This window comes from Pelobates fuscus, chromosome 9 (genome assembly GCF_036172605.1).
Source record: "Pelobates fuscus isolate aPelFus1 chromosome 9, aPelFus1.pri, whole genome shotgun sequence".
Lineage (NCBI taxonomy): Eukaryota > Metazoa > Chordata > Amphibia > Anura > Pelobatidae > Pelobates > Pelobates fuscus.
The window spans coordinates 91,264,927-91,284,687 of record NC_086325.1 but is presented as its reverse complement, the minus strand read 5'-3'; the positions used below and the strand labels follow the sequence as shown (position 1 = coordinate 91,284,687).

Sequence of the window (19,761 nt, the reverse complement as noted above, 5' to 3'; positions counted from 1 at the left end):
TATATCCCAACTTAATGTGGATTAAAGCTATTCACCAAGGCCCTAAGAATGGGAAGAGTATTCTCACATCGGTGAGTTCTTTACCAATAAAGACACAGAAAAAGCTTTTAACCTGGTGGACTGGAATTATATTATATTTCACTTACCCTTGAACACAAGTGATTGGTACCTAACAAACACAGTTGGATTGCAGCGCTTTACACAACTCCCAGCATGAGGAACAATGGAGCACTTTTTCCTCCATACAGATTCGAAATGAAATAAAAAAAAAAATGCTCAAAAACATTTCTATAATCCAGCAAAAGCCATTATACCAGTGATTTGGAGGAAGTCTGATGCACCTACACTCGAGCAGTGGATCGGGAGGGTGGAGGAGGTCTATTCCATGACTGAAAAGGGACTACAGACGGCTGTTGGCAGAGTTTAGCACAATGCCAGCCAAACTCAGGAAATCTAACCAAGCATTATAAGCCAGAGGATTAGGAAGAGGGATGGGAGAAATGGGGAGATGCTAGGGTAGGGAAGTTGATTTTTCTTTTCCCCCCAACAAACCCCCCTCATTTTTTTTTCTTTCACTTTTTCCCACTTCAATCATTCTACCTTCTCTTTCAACCCTTGTAGATGCCCAAAAAGAGCATTGACTAAGCACACAGAAATGCAATGGGAGGACTAATTATTAAATAAAGTTTAGTACTGCGGTCTTTCAGTGTACACTTATTTTACACAATAATAGTAAGGCCTCTGGATGTGATTTTTAAATTGAGATGTAAAGATGATCATAAACCCTCAACTGTAAAAGTTTAGTTTGGATTACTTGATAATTATGGTCTGTACAACATGATTAGTTATACAAAATTTCATTTATTATGTAACCTTGTGACAATTGCTGACTAAAATGAAATATAAAGATTGTAAAAAAAATGGTTACAGCTCTCAGCCAACACGCCATTACATGCTAGATAAAGTGCCATCTGTCTCCAGAAAGTAAGTAATTAACTCACTGGAATTCCTAAAATCACCTGGCCTAGACCGCTGTTCCCAAAGGAAGTTCTTTATTTTAAACTGGGGCTAGTCTTTCACAATTCTACATTCATCTCATGGTGAGGAATGTAAAACAATATATAACATATAACAGTAAGGTGTACTATGTAGGAAACATAGCACTATAAATCCTAACTCTGTCACAAGGAGGAGGATTCAGGGAAACAGACAATAATAACCCAGAGCATTTTGTCTCCATTAATTGTGGTATACACATCTGTAAATAATTTTGCATAATGTAGGTAATACACAAATCTGCAACAAAGTAGCCTACAACCAATATATGGTGGTGCAATAAATGAAGGTTACTGTGTTCATGTTGCCCTTGACTCTCTGAGCAGGGGACTAGCTCTCAAACTCCTCCACAAGCCATCTAGTCTTTTATTGCTGCAAATGTTCACCAAAAGCCTATTTGCCAGTCTGTGCATCTCTGCTACAAAGTTGAAGAAAAAAACTTTCTGATTTGGAGCAAAACTATTCTATAGGAAAATATATGAATGACTTGTGTGATGAGAAATAGCTCCCTTTCTCCTCCAGACCATGAGTGGTGGGGCAAAGAGTCATAATATACAGGATACGGACCCAGCAAATTGCCCCAATCCCTTCTTCCCACAAACATAATATAATAATAGGCTTTAGGGAGCTGCCTTGCTTAATAATAACAGAATCAGGGAATTCCTAGTTCCCTGGTTCTCCAAAAATAAAATAATAATAATAATCAAAAATGTAACCCCCATAAAATACCTCTAGCCTCAACCTACTCTAACCCCCAACACTAAGTCACTAAATTCAAATGGAGGGCAGTATAATAAAAATATATATAAATATTTCTAAGTCCTTTTTACTGGTAGAATTATTGTTTAAAGGGACACTATAGGTTCAGGAACACAAACATGTATTCCTACCCCTATAGTGCTAAACCCACCATTTAGGTGGCTTGCCCCCTCTTTAGCCCCCTCAGAATGGGTTAAAACTCACCTTATTTTCAGCGCTCCACAGGTCTGCTGGCACTGGCCCTGCCCCCTTAGTGATATAATCAGAATTGCTGATTTTTAGCCAATCAAATGCTTTCCCATGTGGAAAGCATTGGATTGGCTAAAATCAGCAAGGGGGTGGGGACAAACATTGTTTTTGGCCAATCAGCACCACCTCATAGAGATGCATTGAATCAATCTGAGGAGTGGCCACTTGGAGGTGTCCCTAGAGCAGTGTTTCCCAACCCAGTCCTCAAGGCACACCTACCAGTCCAGGATTTAAGGATTACCCAGTTTTGTCTAAGGTGTTTTTAGAAAAAAAAGAAAAAACACCTTAGACAAAACTGGGTAATCCTTAAATCCTGGACTGGTAGGTGTGCCTTGAGGACTGGGTTGGGAAACACTGCCCTAGAGGCAATGTAAACACTGTCTTTTCTCTGAAAAGGCTGTGTTAGCATTAAAATGCCTGAAGGCAATGATTATACTCAGCAGAACAGCTACATTAAACTATAGTTGTTCTGGTGACTAAAGTGTCCCTTTAAAAATCATTCAACAATTACATCACCAAAAATTCTGTATTAACCGTAAGACAAAAAATAATCCTTAACTGTAAAGGTTGCTGAAAAAATAAATAAACAATTCTCCGGAAAAAGAAAAGAAAATACAGACCAACAGAATGATGGGCTCTAGAATGAAGAACTCTTCAAGTAGCAAGGGATTTTATATGCATCTGATGTCCAAACTGGTAAATATTATTTTTTGGACTTGCCCAGGGATGAAATGTGATTGAAAGCCGGCCATTCACTGTGTACTGAGTGGTCTTCAAGCTGTCAGAAGCATACACATGGCAACAGGCTGGAAGGGATGGATTATTTTAAAAAAAATTTTTGCCAGCGGACGGTTTGTTCTCCAGAAAAGTTTCTGCAGTTTCGCACCTTTTATTATAATGCAGTGGAATCGTTAAACCATCCTTTTTTGACTAATCATGAAGAAAGTTGGACCGGGCACCTATAGATGGTGTTGAGGCAGATTTTATATAATATATATAATATTTTGGCTCCCACACATGCCTTTATCACGCTTGATAAAGGTTTCTGTAGGAGCTTGAACATAGTATGGTTTTCCAATTTCTGCCAAATTCTGCCTTAAAACCATCTATATGTGCCCAGTCCAACTTTCTTCATGATTATTGATATTTTGGGAAAGGTCCATCCTGGTCTGGAGGCACTATGGATGGAAATTTTATCAAGTGCCACACCACTTGCATATTAAATATTATTTTCTGCCTAGAGAAACCCATCTAAAAGCAGGTCAGAGTGAATGGCTAAATGTCTATGTTACATGCCGGGGTCTCTGAATATTAATACAGACCATTTACTATCTCAAAGACAGTGCAAATACTCATCTCATCACTCATATCATTAAAATAAAATGGCCTTACGAGGAAACATTAGGCCTCATCAACTACGTACATCTATTAAACAAGGTATATTTGGCATGACAGGCCACACAACTTGTATTGTTCATACAGTTATTTTATAAAGTCTGAATATTTGTGAATCCAAAGTAAATGAAAAATGTATATACAATGTTAGAATAAACTAGTAACATTGTTGATTTATTTTTGTTGTTTCCAATTTGGCTATTCTGACATAAAATTAGAAATTAATTTTCAATTCACTTAGTTTCATGAAAAATCACACTTTAGTGAATAACTGTGTTTTCAGCTAATACATGCTCTTGGATAGACAAGACACTTACTCATTGAAGACAAGATCTGGGGCAAAATATAGCATCCTAGAGTTAACATTTTTAAATGACCTCCAGCCCATTGCGAAGACCATGAGTCCCATCCAGGAATATTGTATCACGGTCATTTGGTCATTTACGTGTAGGTTACGGAAACCTGCAGGAAGGATGATTACGAATGAAAAATTACTCTCATCATTTTCCGTTTACTGCACCATAGTTATACACAAGATAGATCTACTGAATACTGTAACAAACAATGCATATTCATTAAATACCACAAATAAAGAACATTACAATTATCATCATTAAAATTCATCAAATATTAATTTCACTGTTTATGTGTAATACATCTAAATATTTCGGTCCTACATCTACAATCTGTTTCACATAAATATATCATATTTAGAAAAAAATTAGGGAACCTGTACCCTCTTGGATCCAGAAGAAAATAAATACTCTGATGGCTCAAGACAACAGTCTAATCCAGTGATGGCTAACCTTGACACCATAAATTGTTTCTGGACTACATTTCCCATGATGCTCAGCTAGCTTTTAGACTCTAAAAGCTAGCTGAGCATCATGGGAAATGTAACCTAGAAACTATGTATGGTGTCACTGGCTCTAATCAGATAATGTTTTGACTAATGACACAGTTTGTACTCAAAAGACTTGGGTCCCAAAATACAGAGGATAATTCGTCTGACTATGCATTATCAGAGAATACAAAGTGACCAGACAATAGCGCTGCTACATTTCATCTTGCTATGGATGAGTGCATTTTTTGCTATCTCAATGCATTTTAAACATAATTAAGAATGAATTCCATTAAATGTGATAAATTTGTTACTGGATTTGGCTTTATATTCATATGCATAACAGCATAAATGGAACATTGTGAAATAAAAATGTTGTTTTTTTTATTACAACCTTTTGTCTTTGAAATGCTAAGTACTGTAATAAATAAACATACGTGTCTACCTGTATTTTTTAACCTGTTTTTGACAACTGAATATTAATACAGACAATTTAATATCGCAAAGACAGTGTAAATACTCATGCCATCACTCATATCATTAATATAAAATGGTCTTATGAGGAAACATTAGGCCTCACCCACTACGTACTTCTATTAAACAGGGCATATTTGGCATAGTGCAATAACATTTATAATATTTAAACATGTACATATCAAGATACAAAAGTCTGTTCCATGCATTTGAGACCAGCAGACAAAAGTTATTTGTTCACATAGTTTCTAACTAAGCAGGTCCAGATTGACAACAACAAGGGCCCACAGGCAAAAATAAGTAATGGACCCCCATCTACCTTTGTGATCCCCATATGTGCTTTCCAATCTGAATGTAAACATACTACAACTCAACATTTACAAAAAAAAAATATTCATTGTTGTAACCCACTCTGCTCTGTATGTGCTTCCAATGATTCCATACATAAACAGTTATTGCCCGGTCATTGTACCTGGTAATGCCTTTGCCCACTTTACCACGTGAACCAGCTGCCGCTCACCCAGCTCATTGAGACTACTTAAGAGCAGTGCAAAGCTGTCGGGTTGGTTGTTGTCATGCCCAGCACACACCACAACAGGTTCGATTGCCTCCAGAACATTCAAGAAAATAGGCTGGCAACTGTAGCCCTCAAGTTGTGGGATCGACATGCTATGGGCCATCTCTCTGCTGGTTTCTCCTGGCCCAGAAGATCCCTCCAATTCTTCCTGTGCCTTAAGGTTCCCCAACTTCTTCAGCTTGCGAGCTACAAAGAGAAAAAAAAAGAACCATAAGAATATAGTACTTTTACTGCACCCCTCAGCTGAAAATAAATGCAAAAAAGGGAAATGTATATTCATCAATACAAGACATATTTATAAAGAGTTCAACAGTTTTAAGGATTTTTTTCAATAATATATGTTTGCCTACCACTTTTGATGGAGCATTTTAAGTCCTGATTTGGGACTTTCTCTTTACAAGTGTGTACTTTATTTGTTTATTTTATCGTTTACTTTTGATGTTTTAAACTTTTTTCTACAATAAATTTAGTAGTACTTTTAAAAGTCCTCTGAAGCCCCATGAATCTCCATTGGTGTGTTGCCATCCCTTCTATATTGGCACTATACCTGCTACCCTCAGGGCAAGGATTTTAAAGCTCTTTACAAGGTGAGCTCAATACTTATTTTATACTGTTATTGGGTTTTATTGGATATACTACACATGGGATGCTTCTCTCTCTTTTATTTTTACCGGAGTGCATATCAGAGTGGAGGAGTGGTGTGATGCAAGTATACAATGGCTACTCTAAATGTGAGTGACCTGATTTTAAAATATATAATAGTCACATTTTATTACCATCTATACTATATTCTGTTGCTTTTGCTTTATCTTTTATGTACTTGACGTGCACTTTTCTATCAAGAAAATATTTATTACATTGTATAGGTTTTACTTAAACCACTTGAAGTTTTGAGTTTATCAGTCATGCATGTACACCACAATAAACTGCAAAACTATTGGTATTATTACAATTGGAGGTGCAAGTAAGCAAAAACTACTGGAAGTAGCCCCAGAGCTTGAGAAAGCAATATGAAAGAGGGGAACCGACATTGTAGTTATTTCATGATAAGTATTGTGACTATGGAAGTTTAAGGATGCATTTAGTTGCTGCTAGGTACATCTAGAATTATTAAAGAAAGCAACAGCTTTGCTAAAAGAATTCCAAGGGAGAGGAAAGTGTTTGGTATTTGTAGACCCATAGGAGGTCCCATGTAAGCTTGACTGGGCAAGACATCAGTAAAGTCATTTAGCCATTGCAACTTTGCTCCAATCCTTGCTTGGGAATGAGATTTGTGAGTGGGGAGGTCTGAGCCAGTTGCAATATTCCATAAGAAATATCAGGCTTGCCTCCAGAGATCTAGTGATGTGAAGTTTGGTGGGGAAACCCCAGTGGTGAGAATTGTTGTGGCTTTGTAGTTATTTCTTAACTGGAGCATATTCCAGTTGCTTGCTCATTGGGGCTGCAGACAGGCCAAAATATGGATCCAGAAAAGTTATCAGCTTACATGCAGCTGCCATTAGTTAATTCTTGACCTGAAATAGTGCAGGTACACAATGATGTCCCTAGGCGTATTGTCAGGGTGAGTTATTGGCTTACGCACCTTGCCCAGTAACCTGTCTGAGGCCAGAATAGCAGGAACCAGTTACTTATAAAAGGAAATGATAAAATGAGCCAACTCATCAGTTGTCAGTAATGCTTCCTATTCTAACATGACCAAGGAGTGTACCAAGGAGTCAATATATTAGATTAAACCGAAATTGTACAGATCAAGAAATATTCCTAGAACAGGCACACATTCTTACTAACAAATTTTTAGAAAAAGGTTATGATCTAAAAGAACTACAAATGGAAGTAGAGAAGATAAATATAATTAAAAGAGAGGATCTTCTTCAAGATATAGTTCAAAAAGACATTCGGAAACAATCTTATAAATATTCATTTAACACTTATTTTAACTCACAAGCTTTTAACATCAAACGGACACTGAATAACCATTGGCCAATACTGTTGGAAGATGAGTTTTTGGGTACGGTACTTCCCAAAAAACCAAACACAATTTTCAAGAAAGGAGAAAACTTGATGAATGCTCTGGCTCCCAGTACTTTTAAGAATAAACATACTTATAACCCACAAAGACAACACCCTAGAGATGGTTTTTATACTTGCAGGCACTATAAGTAGAGATGTCGCGAACATAAAATTTTACGTTCGCGAACGGCGAACGCGAATTTCCGCAAATGTTCGCGAACGGGCAAACCGCCATAGACTTCAATAGGCAGGCGAATTTTAAAACCCACAGGGACTCTTTCTGGCCACAATAGTGATGGAAAAGATGTTTCAAGGGGACTAACCCCTGGACTGTGGCATGCCGGAGGGGGATCCATGGCAAAACTCCCATGGAAAATTACATAGTTGATGCAGAGTCTGGTTTTAATCCATAAAGGGCATAAATCACCTACAATTCCTAAATTGTTTGGAATAACGTGCTTTAAAACATCAGGTATGATGTTGTATCGAACAGGTAGTGTAAGGGTTATGCCCGCTTCACAGTGACAGACCAACCAACCGCAAACAGTCCATTTGCACAACCGCAAACTCCCCATTTGCACAAGGTTGGATACCAAGCTAGCCATGTCCCGTTCCTTGTCCTCACTGATGTCATTGAAGGTCTCTTCCTCCACCCAGCCACGTACAACACCAAGGGTCCCCGAAAGGTGACAACAAGCCCCCTGGGACACCTGCTGTGTTTGGTCTTCCACCTCCTCAAAGCTACCTTCCTCCTCTGACTCCTCTTCTTCAGACTCCTCTCTCTGCGTTGCCTCTCTCTGCATTATTATTAGGTGTGTTAAGTAGTACTATTCCTATCAGTTTAATACCTGTTACGTCCCCTATCAGGGGACGTGTATATGGCATCGATTTTAAGAACCGGGAGATGGAAAAAGATGCTCGGTCGGTCCTCCTACTTCAAATTTAAGGGAACTGCGCGTGCAATCTAATGTGCCACCAGATAGGAGTGGTGTGTTAAGTAGTACTATTCTTATCAGTTTAATCCCTTACTTACCTCCGCGTGGCAAGTGTGGCCTGGTGCTCACAGGGCGGGAAAGGCGGCCGATCTCCTGATCCTGGGATGCCCAGGAGCAGCTACTTCCCGGCAGGAGCTCCATTACCCCCCCCCCCCCCCCCGACCGGTGGGGGTTATCCCGGTCCACCCCTGAGAGGCTGTCTGGAGCTAATGGACGCACAGAGCACAGCCGCCCAGGCTGACATACTAATCTGTGACTCTCCCAATATGGCGGCAGCCGCGTGTCCTCCTGGTACCAGCAAAGCTTGGCAGGATATTGAGTCTAAGATGGACAGACTCTTTAATCAATTTTGGAAGCAAATAAAAAGCAGGAAGCCCCAACAAGCTCCACCACAGCCCCAACAAGCTCCACCACAGCTAAGCGAAGCAGTCCCTATTAAAATCCACAAACGCAAAAGGTGTCGAAGACGGGACCGGAGGCACAGACAGAAATGCAGAGCCTGCCCCAAGTCAAGCACTCGCCTCCACCTTAAGCCACCACAATCCCGCACCGGACGTGAAGCACCACCGGGACAGATCCGACCACCTGACAAAACAAGCTTCCACCACCTCAAGCCGCGAACCCGGCACTCAGCCAGAGACTTGCCTTTGTTGTTCCAGGTATCAGGGACTCCCAGGGTCTGCACCTGGCACCCAGAAGGGATCAGATGAGCACAAGCAGTAAACAGCAGCCTGCCAAGCATGTCCCACTATAGCTGATCCTCCACACCATGCCTTTGATCACATGAATTGCTCTCTGCACATTAACTAATCGTAAAGTAGCAAGCGTTTAAACATGTCACTATTTCACCTCCTAAAGAGTTTATTGTCGTAGTTCCTTACATGCCTTTACCTTAACCGTTCATGTATTATGTTATTCACTAGTCTCATCTCATGGGGCGACTCACACTTGATTTATAACTAGTGGTGGAGCTGCTGATATAAATACACAGTTGATAACGTGCAAGCTACACCCTAAATATGACAGCCATCTTTCACAACAATGTACTGCTATATACTCATACCCTCAGTGCAAGTAGCCATGATATACGCACGTTTAGCCTAGCATGCTCAAATATAACACACTTCTGTCTAAAAAAAAAAAAAAAAAGAATGCAGCTTCCGAATGAATCTAAAATGGATGCTGTCCAGGAGGTGGGAGGGTCTGGGAGGGAGGGTCTGCTGCTGATTGGCTGGAATGTGTCTGCTGACTGTGAGGTACACTTTTACAGTTTACTCAATGATGACGAATAGGGGGTGGACCGAACATCGCATATGTTCGCCATCCGTGGCGAACGCGAACAAGCTATGTTCGCCAGGAACTATTCGCCAGCGAACTGTTCGGGACATCTCTAACTATAAGGCCTGTCGTTTTTTGCCCAACGTAATAACTTAATTTCAAAGCAACTCTACCAAGGACATTTTTAAAATAAAAGGTTTCACTTCCTGCTCTTCCACACACGTAGTGTACCTCCTTACATGCAAATGGGGTGCACAGTATGTTGGAAGAACAGGACGGCAAGCCAAAGTAAGTTTTTTAGAGCATTTGAATAACATTAGGAAGAAGTTAACATCTCATTCGGTTCCAAACCATTGCAATAGATGTCCAGGATTTAATCCCCCTGACCTGTCCTTTGCTATTATAGAAAAGGTCAGTTTAGATGAGAGAGGAGGAGATCTTATGATGAAGCTAAGGGAGGGTTTTTGGATACATAGATTACAAACATTGATTATGATCTGGTATGTTTTTTTTTATAAAATTTTTATAATATTGCATAACATATTTTTAAAATAAATATATATATATAATTTTTTTTTTCCTTACCCTCTCCTCGGCTTCATCTAACGTTACTCTACACACTTTTTTTATTTCTTATGTACACAGATAGATTTACTTAATTAATTTATTTATATTCATGCTTTAAGATTTTTTTTTTTTTTTTAATTCTTTATTTTTGTAGTGCATAAGCTTCGAACAGTCGGTTGTGAGGTACCCCAAAGGCAATCCTCCAACGCATTATAAACAGTTGAACAGAGAGGTACATGAGATAGCTAGCACAAATTTTATATTTAAAGGTGAGTATTAACATGGTATGAAGCAAGCTTAGGTAACACTATACTGAGTAACGTTGTGCAGACATTTGAGTGTATGCCCACTGAGTGTACGAGTAAGGTTAAACGATGTGCTATGCTGGGGCACAAGATGTGTAAGCATGTTAGGTCTGAACAATATTCTATAAAAGTAATTTAAGTAAAGTAAAAACAAAAACAAACAATAAAGGGTCTCATAGCTAAGTCTTAGTCGTTACAGTGATTAGCCTCGCGGTGCTATCTAGCCATTAGTATTCGGTCGTGTAAAAGCCAACTAGGCATTGAGTTGTGAATCAATTAACGCTAGAGTAATTTGCCTTCATTGGCTGGTATTAATAGGGGAATTTGCATAACACAGGTTAGTACTTGCTTAGGTTTATGGCAAGATGGGCCAAACTGCGAGTTATGCGTGAGGGAGAAGCCATAGTTAAATTAAATATGCCTGAAACGGCAAGATGTGTGTGGTTAAACAGGATGGACTCAAATGAGTAGCTGACTTGTTAACTTAGGTTTGCGCATCAGAGCAACCAACATTAGGTAATAGTCCCCAGAAGGTCTCCACTGGATATGAAACAATCTCGAGTAAATAGAGGATTTTTAAGGTTAACCTGCGGTTCTGCGGTCGCTGTGTGCAGGAGGAGCTGGGAAGGGTGAGTTCCCCAAGTGCTCAGTCCAAGAGTTTGTTTAGCCGATGCCTTCCAAAGGGGCTTTACAGTCCCGCAGCTCAGAGGGGCACAGTGAGCCTCTGATTCCGTCAGCTGACAGGTGGGGCCGGTCCGCCACTGGAGTATTAAGCAGGCAGATAGCGGGGTTTGTCAGTCCTCTGGGCACAGGGTTCAGGAATCCGGAGGGGCCGCTGCAGGGCCTCAGGTGTCTTGAGCGTAAGCTCGTCGCGGCCCGTGTCGGGTCTAGAACTGGAGGGTTGTGTGTTCGGCTCCTGATGGTGTGCCCTTCATATCGCAGCTGTGTCTTTCCGTCGCAGTAGGAGGTGAGGGGAGAGTGCATCATATTGGCGTGGTCCGTTAACCGGCTTCCGGCAGTTGCGCCCCGAGGGGTGAGTCTCTGTTGTGGTCTCAAGCGACCCACTAGTGGGCGAGGATTGGGGTGTCGCTGCTTGCGCCACGATCTTTGTTTCGCTACGTAGGGACCCACTCTGGGTGGCCTTGTGATGCCTTGTCTAGGCCGTGTATAAGGGTGGCCAGATGGCGGGTTAAGTTTTAGCTTGGACTGCGTTGTTTGCCTGTGTCGGGCCCTTGGTGTCTCTAGGGGCCTCTTCTTCCTCTGCGGTGCTGGTCGGCCATCAGGGTGTTGGGTCGCCGGTCGGCTGTTAAATCTTAGTTTCTGCTCTGGGGAGTTATCCCCTTGTAAGGGGGCTGATTGACATAGTTTACGTTTCAGCTCCTTCCAAAGTTTCACAAAGTGCCTAGTTAGCCTTGCATGGAAGTCATATACAGCCTTGTTGTGGTGCTCAGCTTCTGCAGCCTCGGCCATTTTGGAGGAGGCCCTGTGCTTTCTCTTCACCCCCGAGGCAGCCAGCACTGCGTCAGCATGCCTGGGGTAGCCTCTACTGTGTGGACCGGGATCTCCCCCACCGGTCCAAAGGGGGGGTAGCGGGGCTCGCTCTCTTTGAGTGTGTCGTTCGCTTGTCTCTGGGTCGGGAGAGCGGCCGCCTCACCCGCCCGTCGTGTGCTAGGCCGCAATGTCGGTCCCGGTGTCAGCGTGGCTCCAGCGAGCCTCCCAGCCTCCCACTTCACGCCCTCTGTTGCGGGGTGTTTATAAGTATGTGGTGCCGCTGTTCGTCTCTTTAGATGCCGCCTAATGTCGCTTGTATTGTCAGAGGTGAGCAGGAGCTCCTGAGACACACGTCTGGTCGCCATGATGGTTAGGCCCCGCCCCCATGCTTTAAGATTTTTAATTATTATATCTGTGGTTTTATGGTTCCCACTTATTTTTATGTCTTTTCTAATTTTTTTCTATCTACACTATTATTAGACTTATGGAGTACTGATAAAGAAGCAACTTATCCAATCCCAGTTAAACTGATCAACAATCATTCAAAATATTCAGAATGGGAAAACCTACGACAGATACATGCTAGAACGAATGTGGGGATAAGGGCACTTTCATTCACATGAGGCAGATAGACATGGACCCCTGGTCCTTCCTGCTGTCCCAACCCACTGACAAAAACTCCTTAATAAACTCACACTAGCGGCCAGATGGGCGCTGGCACAATCATGGCTCAAACTCCACACCCACGATAGCTAACGTGGTCGTGAAGGTTAAAGACAACTACTTAATGGATAAATTGACTGCCCAGATCATAAACACAGAGAAAAATTTCTCAAAGATTTGGCAGCCCTGGGAGACATACATAAAAGACAGAACACACACATCGCCGCATCGACCTTGACCTTTTACCTATTTTGTTACATTACAGCCTTAAGTTTAATGTTTTATTAATCTGAATTTTATGTGATGGATCAGAACACAATAGTCTAAGTTGGTGAAGTGAGATGAGAAAAATATATACATAAAATTATTTTTTAGAAATGGAAAACAGAAAATTGGTATGTGCGTATGTATTCACCCCCTTTGTTATGAAGCCCATAAAAGGCTCTGGTGCAACCAATTACCTTCAGAAGTCACATAATTAGTGAAATGATGTTCACCTGTGTGCAATCTAAGTATCACATGATCTGTCATTACATATACACACCTTTTTTGAAGGGCCCAGATGCTGCAACACCTAAGCAAGAGGCACCACCAACCAAACACTGCCATGAAGACCAAGGAACTCTCCAAACAAGTAAGGGAAAATGTTGTTGAGAAGTAGAAGTCAGGGTTAGGTTATAAAAAAAACTCCAAATCTTTGAAGATCCCCAGGAGCACCATCAAATCTATTATAACCATGGAAAGAACATGAGATGGCCGCCCACCAAAACTCACGGACCGGGCAAGGAGGGAATTAATGAGAAAGGCAGCACAGAGACATAAGGTAACCCTGGAGGAACTACAGAGACTGGAGTATCTGTACATAGGATGACATTAAGCCGTCCGTTCCATAGAGTTGGACTTTATGGCAGAGTAGCCAGAAGAAAGCCATTACTTTCAGCAAAAAAAACCAAAATGGCACGTTTTGAGTTTGTGAAAAGGCATGTGGGAGACTCCCAAAATGTATGGAGGAAGGTGCTCTGGTCTGATGAGACTAAAATTGAACTTTTCGACCATCAAAGAAAATGCTATGTCTGGCACAAACTCAACACATCACATCACCCAAAGAACACCATTTAGCAGCCGGGACAGGGAAACTGGTCAGAGTTGAGGGAAAGATGGATGGTGCTAAATACAGAGCTATTCTTGAGCAAAACCTGTACCACTCTGTGCATGATTTGAGGCTAGGACGGAGGTTCACCTTCCAGCAGGACAATGACCCCAAACACACTGCTAAAGCAACACTTGAGTGGTTTAAGGGGAAACATGTAAATGTGTTGGAATGGCCTAATCAAAGCCCAGACCTCAATCCAATAGAAAATCTGTGGTCAGACTTAAGATTGCTGTTCACAAGCGCAAACCATCCAACTTGAAGAAGCTGGAGCAGTTTTGCAAGGAGTAATGGGCAAAACTCCCAGTGGTAAGATGTGGCATGGTCATAGAGACTTATCCAAAGTGACTTGGAGCTGTGATTGCCGCAAAAGGTGGCTCTACAAAGTATTGACTTTAGGGGGGTGAATAGTTACGCACATTGACCTTTTCTGTTTTTTTGGCCTATTTGTTGTTTTCTTCACAATAAAAAAAATATATATATATATATCTTCATAGTTGTGGCCATGTTCTGCAAATTCTCAAACAATCCATGTTAATTCCAGGTTTTGAGGCAAGAAAACACGAAAAATGCCAAGGGGGTGAATTCTTTTGCAAGGCACTGTATAAAGCATTAAAATATCGATGAATGTCTGCAACTTGGGGCTCCCTTTAAAAGCATGCATATTGGACTTCAGGTGGGCTCTGCTGCACCAGATTGCTGTCTGTTCCTTTCTAGATAAACACATATACTTTGCAATTGACTGTAAGTTTTAATGCTTTGGAACTCTTGGTTTTCTTCATACTTACTTATTATTGAATCTTTTTTGTTGTTGTTGTGGACTAGAATTGTGGGATAAATCCAGACCTGTGTGACATGTATGAGTTTCAAAGAGAGTCTTTATATTTGTATGAGATTTTTTTCGGTGTAAATGCACATCCTTCAGTAGGTCTTTGGCATTTGAAGTTATTAGTAATGACTTTCGTATCCCATGCACCTCCTTGTATATAATTCGTGGAGACACCACTGGTTAGATCATTATCCTAAAAACGTTAAAGAGAACTCTTATAAGGTAACACCCCTAGAGGCATATTCAACCCTGAAAAGTAAACAATGCCCTATCTACTGAATGTCAATGCTTTACATTGCAGAGTTAAAACTAAACAACTACTGCATACAGACCACTTAATTTGAGATGAAGTGGCCTGGGTGCCTTTAGCACAATTCAAGAGGGAAGTACTCAAGAAAATAATCTGTCAATGAAATTGCTTTGTTAAAAGCTCCTAGGTGCATGCTCGTGTGTATATGGATAATGAGGAAATTATGTGCAATATCAGGGATGAGCACAGCCCAAGAGACTCATTTTGAAATAAAAATAAAATAGGGATTATTAAATCACTTACTTTGTTGCTTCTGTAATTGTATTTTCTCATAACCTTGAGAAAATGTCTGTTGCAAGAGTTGAAATACCAATGATTTAATAACCACTATTTCATCTTTCAACAAACTTGTTTTTGGAGTAGTTAGATAGTACTCACCTCCTATCCACTTGCTACTGTAGGAGCATTTGCTGTTTTGTTCGTTAAAAAGCTTCCTAGCACCATGATATGATTTTAATTGTTCAACCCTCTTGGACAAATATGTGTTGAATACAGGATCGTATCCTGCAAAGCGCTTTTGGTTTCTACTGTCCCACTAGAGACTGAATCCACAATAATGGCTGCATGAGTGTGCACTTGGATGTACCTGCGCTGCCCTAAATGCAGTCAATGTATTTAGCTCATGGACAAAGCTCTTTATGTATTTACAGCCGTGAGTGTGACTGGCCAGCACAAGATCAAGTCAGTCCGGCATGCATTCATAGCAGTTCGACATGTCCTCTTTTCAGACAGAACTTACCCTTTTAACGGATGAATCCACCCGTATGGAGTCATCATCGAGTCATACCCCTAATATGAACTAGTATTTCTATATTGCCATTGGGTGCTAAATGGTAAGTAAACTAATTTGTGATGACATGGGACCCCACACCCACGGATTCCAGGCACAGTCCAAGATTAGTAAAATATGCTAAATGGGCATTTGTCTTTCTGTATCTCTTATGGAGATTGAGAGTCTCAAGAGTTTTGGCTCTGGAAGGTGAGTGGGATCAGTCTGATATGCCGGTGATAAGGTCCACTCTATAATAACACAAGGGAGCTACAACTTTTGAGTTGACAGCTATTAATAGTGTAAAATGTATTATGGTTTGGGCATTTCTAGGTAAGTATTACAGTTTATTTTAGGATTATAACAAAACCATGGGTGACAGACAGAAACATAACTGAAACATAATAAATATTGGGTTTTTAAGATCAAAAACTAATATTTTAGGACAATAAAATGATAATGTACCTACCTAAATTATTATACAGTTGCATTTTGGGGAGAGCAATGGGAGGCCCAGGAATAAGTCAGTTTTACTTATTTCACAAAGTCATGAAAAGAAGCTCATGTTACCAAAGAAACATTATAAATATTGATGTTCCTTAATCACAGGATAGATTTCACTTGCAGGCAGCTTGTCCGTTCAGTTCATTATGCATAAGTTATTAGTAGGTTCCTTGAAGTTTGGGTACAGTACAGATTTCGTTCAAATTGTACCCTGGTGTTTTCTTTAATTTACACTTTGCAATAATCATTAACAATTTCCTCAGTTTAAGATCTCCCTCTGTGATTTGTCTCAGAAAATACAAGACGCAGAAAGATATTAAGAATTTAGCAATAACTACATTATTAAAAAGAGCCAATATATTATCACCAACTTGTGGGCTTGTTTGTCTAGAATCTAAACATATTTATTTTCTAGAACAATATCTAGTGAAATATGTTTTTTTTTTTGTTTGTTTAATTAACAAATGAACTTTGCAGTGCATGATCATAAATTCCCATGTAGAATAATGCTCAAGGACATAGCTAAAAAGAATCTAAGTGTGGGAATTAAAGAAAAAAAAATATTAATGGATTATTTTATTTCAAGAAAAAAAAAGGTTACATGTCCTTTCAGGCATGTTGGAGAGTATAAGAGTAAAACCGCATGGCAATTAAAGATGAGAAATCCACACAGACAAAAAAAAAAAAATTCCCTTTAACCCCTTCAGGACGGAGTCAATAGTGCACGTTCTGATCAAAACAAAACGTAAACAAAAACTGGAATTTGCGCTATATGTCTGTTCACCTGTAGTTCCCATCTTTCATATTATATGCACCCACACTTATTATATATCATTTTGTTCAGGAGAAACAGGGCTTTAATTTACCATTAACTATTCATATATGGAACATAATTCGTTATGAATACAATTTAAAAAAACTGTGAGAAAATAAGATTTATTTTTAAATTTGTATTTCCGGCTGACATTTTAGCTGTGAATGTCATAATACTGTTAAGTTTTACTGCACAAAAATGCACATATTTGTAATCAGCGATGTCTCACGAGTACAAAAGTACCCCCCATTAACAGGTTTTATTGTGTTTTGGAAAGTTACAGGGTCAAATATAGAACGTTCCATTTTCAAATAGAAATTTGCCAGATTAGTAATGTTATCTTTGAGACGGTATGGTAGCCCAGGAATGAGAATTACCCCCATAATGGCATACCATTTGAAAAAGATGACAACCAAAGGTATTGAAAGTGGGGTATGTTTAGTAATTTTTTGTAGCCACTTAGTCACAAACACTGGCCAAAGTTAGCGTTCATATTTGTTTTTGTGTTAAAAAAGCAAAAAACAAATATTTGGCCAGTGTTTGTGACTAAGTGGCTACTAAGAAAGTCTGGACATACCCCACTTGCAATACCTTGGGTTGTCTACTTTTGCAAATGCTATGCCATCATGGGGGTAATTCTCATTCCTGGGCTACCATACGCTCTCAAAGGCAACGTAACCAATCTGGCAAATTTCAATGTCAAAAAAATGAAATGCAAGCCTTATATGTGACTCTCTAACTTTCCAAAACACCATGAAACCTGTACATGGGGGGTACTGTTATTCTCGTGAGACTTCACTAAACACAAATATTAGTGTTTTAAAACAGTAAAACATATTACAACAATAATATAGTCCATAAACGTGCTGTTCGTTTGTAAAAAATGCAAAAAACTTCACTTTTACTTAAAATATCATTGTTGTAATACAATTTACCAGTTTGAAACACTAATATTTGAGTTCAGCGAAGTCTCCCGAGTAAAACAGTACCCCCCATGTACAAGTTGTATGGTGTCTTGGAGAGTTACAGGGTCAAATATAGTGCTTGCGAATTACATTCTCTGCACTTTCTCCCTGTGTTGTCAGGTATGTCAATCAAATGTTAATTAATCAAATCACCTAATTATGTTAAAAGATTACTTAAATATACACGTAGAATTTTAATATATATGCATTTATAGGTATTTAAATTCTACGTGTATACTAATGTAATCTTTTATGTAATTATATGTATTTATCTATATATATATATATTTGCGGTTATTTGCATTTTATATATAGATAGATATATATAGAATGTCATTCTAAGTGTATTTTGTTACCAATATATATATATATATATATATATATATATATTAATAACAAAATACAGTTAGAATGAAATTACATATGCATATATAATTTATATTAAATTTTGTTTCAATATTTCATTTATTAATTTTATTATTTTATTATTGTAATTATACGTATATATATAATATATATATATATGTAGATCTATTATATATATAATATATATACATATTATATATATGTAACGTAATTCTAAGTGTATTTTAATACTAATATATGTACTTATATTAGTATTAAAATACACTATGTATGACGTTAAATATATATAATATATATTTATTTTATTTTATAACCTGTCTAATGTTTTTTTTTTTACACTACCTACCAGCAGGGGGACTGTCTAATATTTTAGACAGTCCCCCTGCTGGCAGATCCATAGCCAGCTATAGGGGGCCATGTGATCGCTCTTTGAGAGCGATCACATGGCCCCCGGGGGCCTGATTTGCCGTGGGGGGGGGGCTGCCTGGGCTGTCAGGCAGTCCTCCCGAAGCGGAGCGCCGGGTAGGTGAGTATCCCGGGCGCTCCAGGGCTCAAAGCCGTTACCGCGTTCCATGCCGCCGCAACGGCTTTAAAGCCCACTAAATGCGGGACGGCATGAAAGTCTGTGGTTAACAGACTGAAACGTCGACCTTTTGCTAATTAATTAAAAGTTAAGTTTTACTTTTTGATTTACAAGCCCTGGGAGTGCTATCTTTCTTTCGTTTTTATATATATATATATATATATATATATATATATATATATATATATATATATATATTAATAACAAAATACAGTTAGAATGAAATTACATATGCATATATAATTTATATTAAATTTTGTTTCGATATTTCATTTATTAATTTTATTATTTTATTATTGTAATTATACGTATATATAATATATATATATGTAGATCTATTATATATATAATATATATACATATTATATATATGTAACGTAATTCTAAGTGTATTTTAATACTAATATATGTACTTATATTAGTATTAAAATACACTATGTATGACGTTAAATATATATAATATATATTTATTTTATTTTATAACCTGTCTAATGTTTTTTTTTTACACTACCTACCAGCAGGGGGACTGTCTAATATTTTAGACAGTCCCCCTGCTGGCAGATCCATAGCCAGCTATAGGGGGCCATGTGATCGCTCTTTGAGAGCGATCACATGGCCCCCGGGGGCCTGATTTGCCGTGGGGGGGGGCTGCCTGGGCTGTCAGGCAGTCCTCCCGAAGCGGAGCGCCGGGTAGGTGAGTATCCCGGGCGCTCCAGGGCTCAAAGCCGTTACCGCGTTCCATGCCGCCGCAACGGCTTTAAAGCCCACTAAATGCGGGACGGCATGAAACGCCGTAACTGCGTTAACGGGT

At 39.4% G+C, this 19,761-nt stretch overlaps 1 protein-coding gene across 1 annotated transcript in view; it reads right to left on the bottom strand.

Annotated features, from left to right (window-relative positions):
• Window positions 1–19,761, bottom strand: part of AR (androgen receptor) — a 347,127-nt gene that overhangs the window by 21,506 nt on the left and 305,860 nt on the right. Inside the window, exons 4-5 of the mRNA XM_063432165.1 lie at window positions 5,247–5,537; window positions 3,777–3,921 (exon numbers count right to left, since the gene is read on the bottom strand). Of these exons, the coding sequence (XP_063288235.1) occupies window positions 3,777–3,921; window positions 5,247–5,537 (436 nt within the window). The remainder of the gene's footprint in view (window positions 1–3,776; window positions 3,922–5,246; window positions 5,538–19,761) is intronic.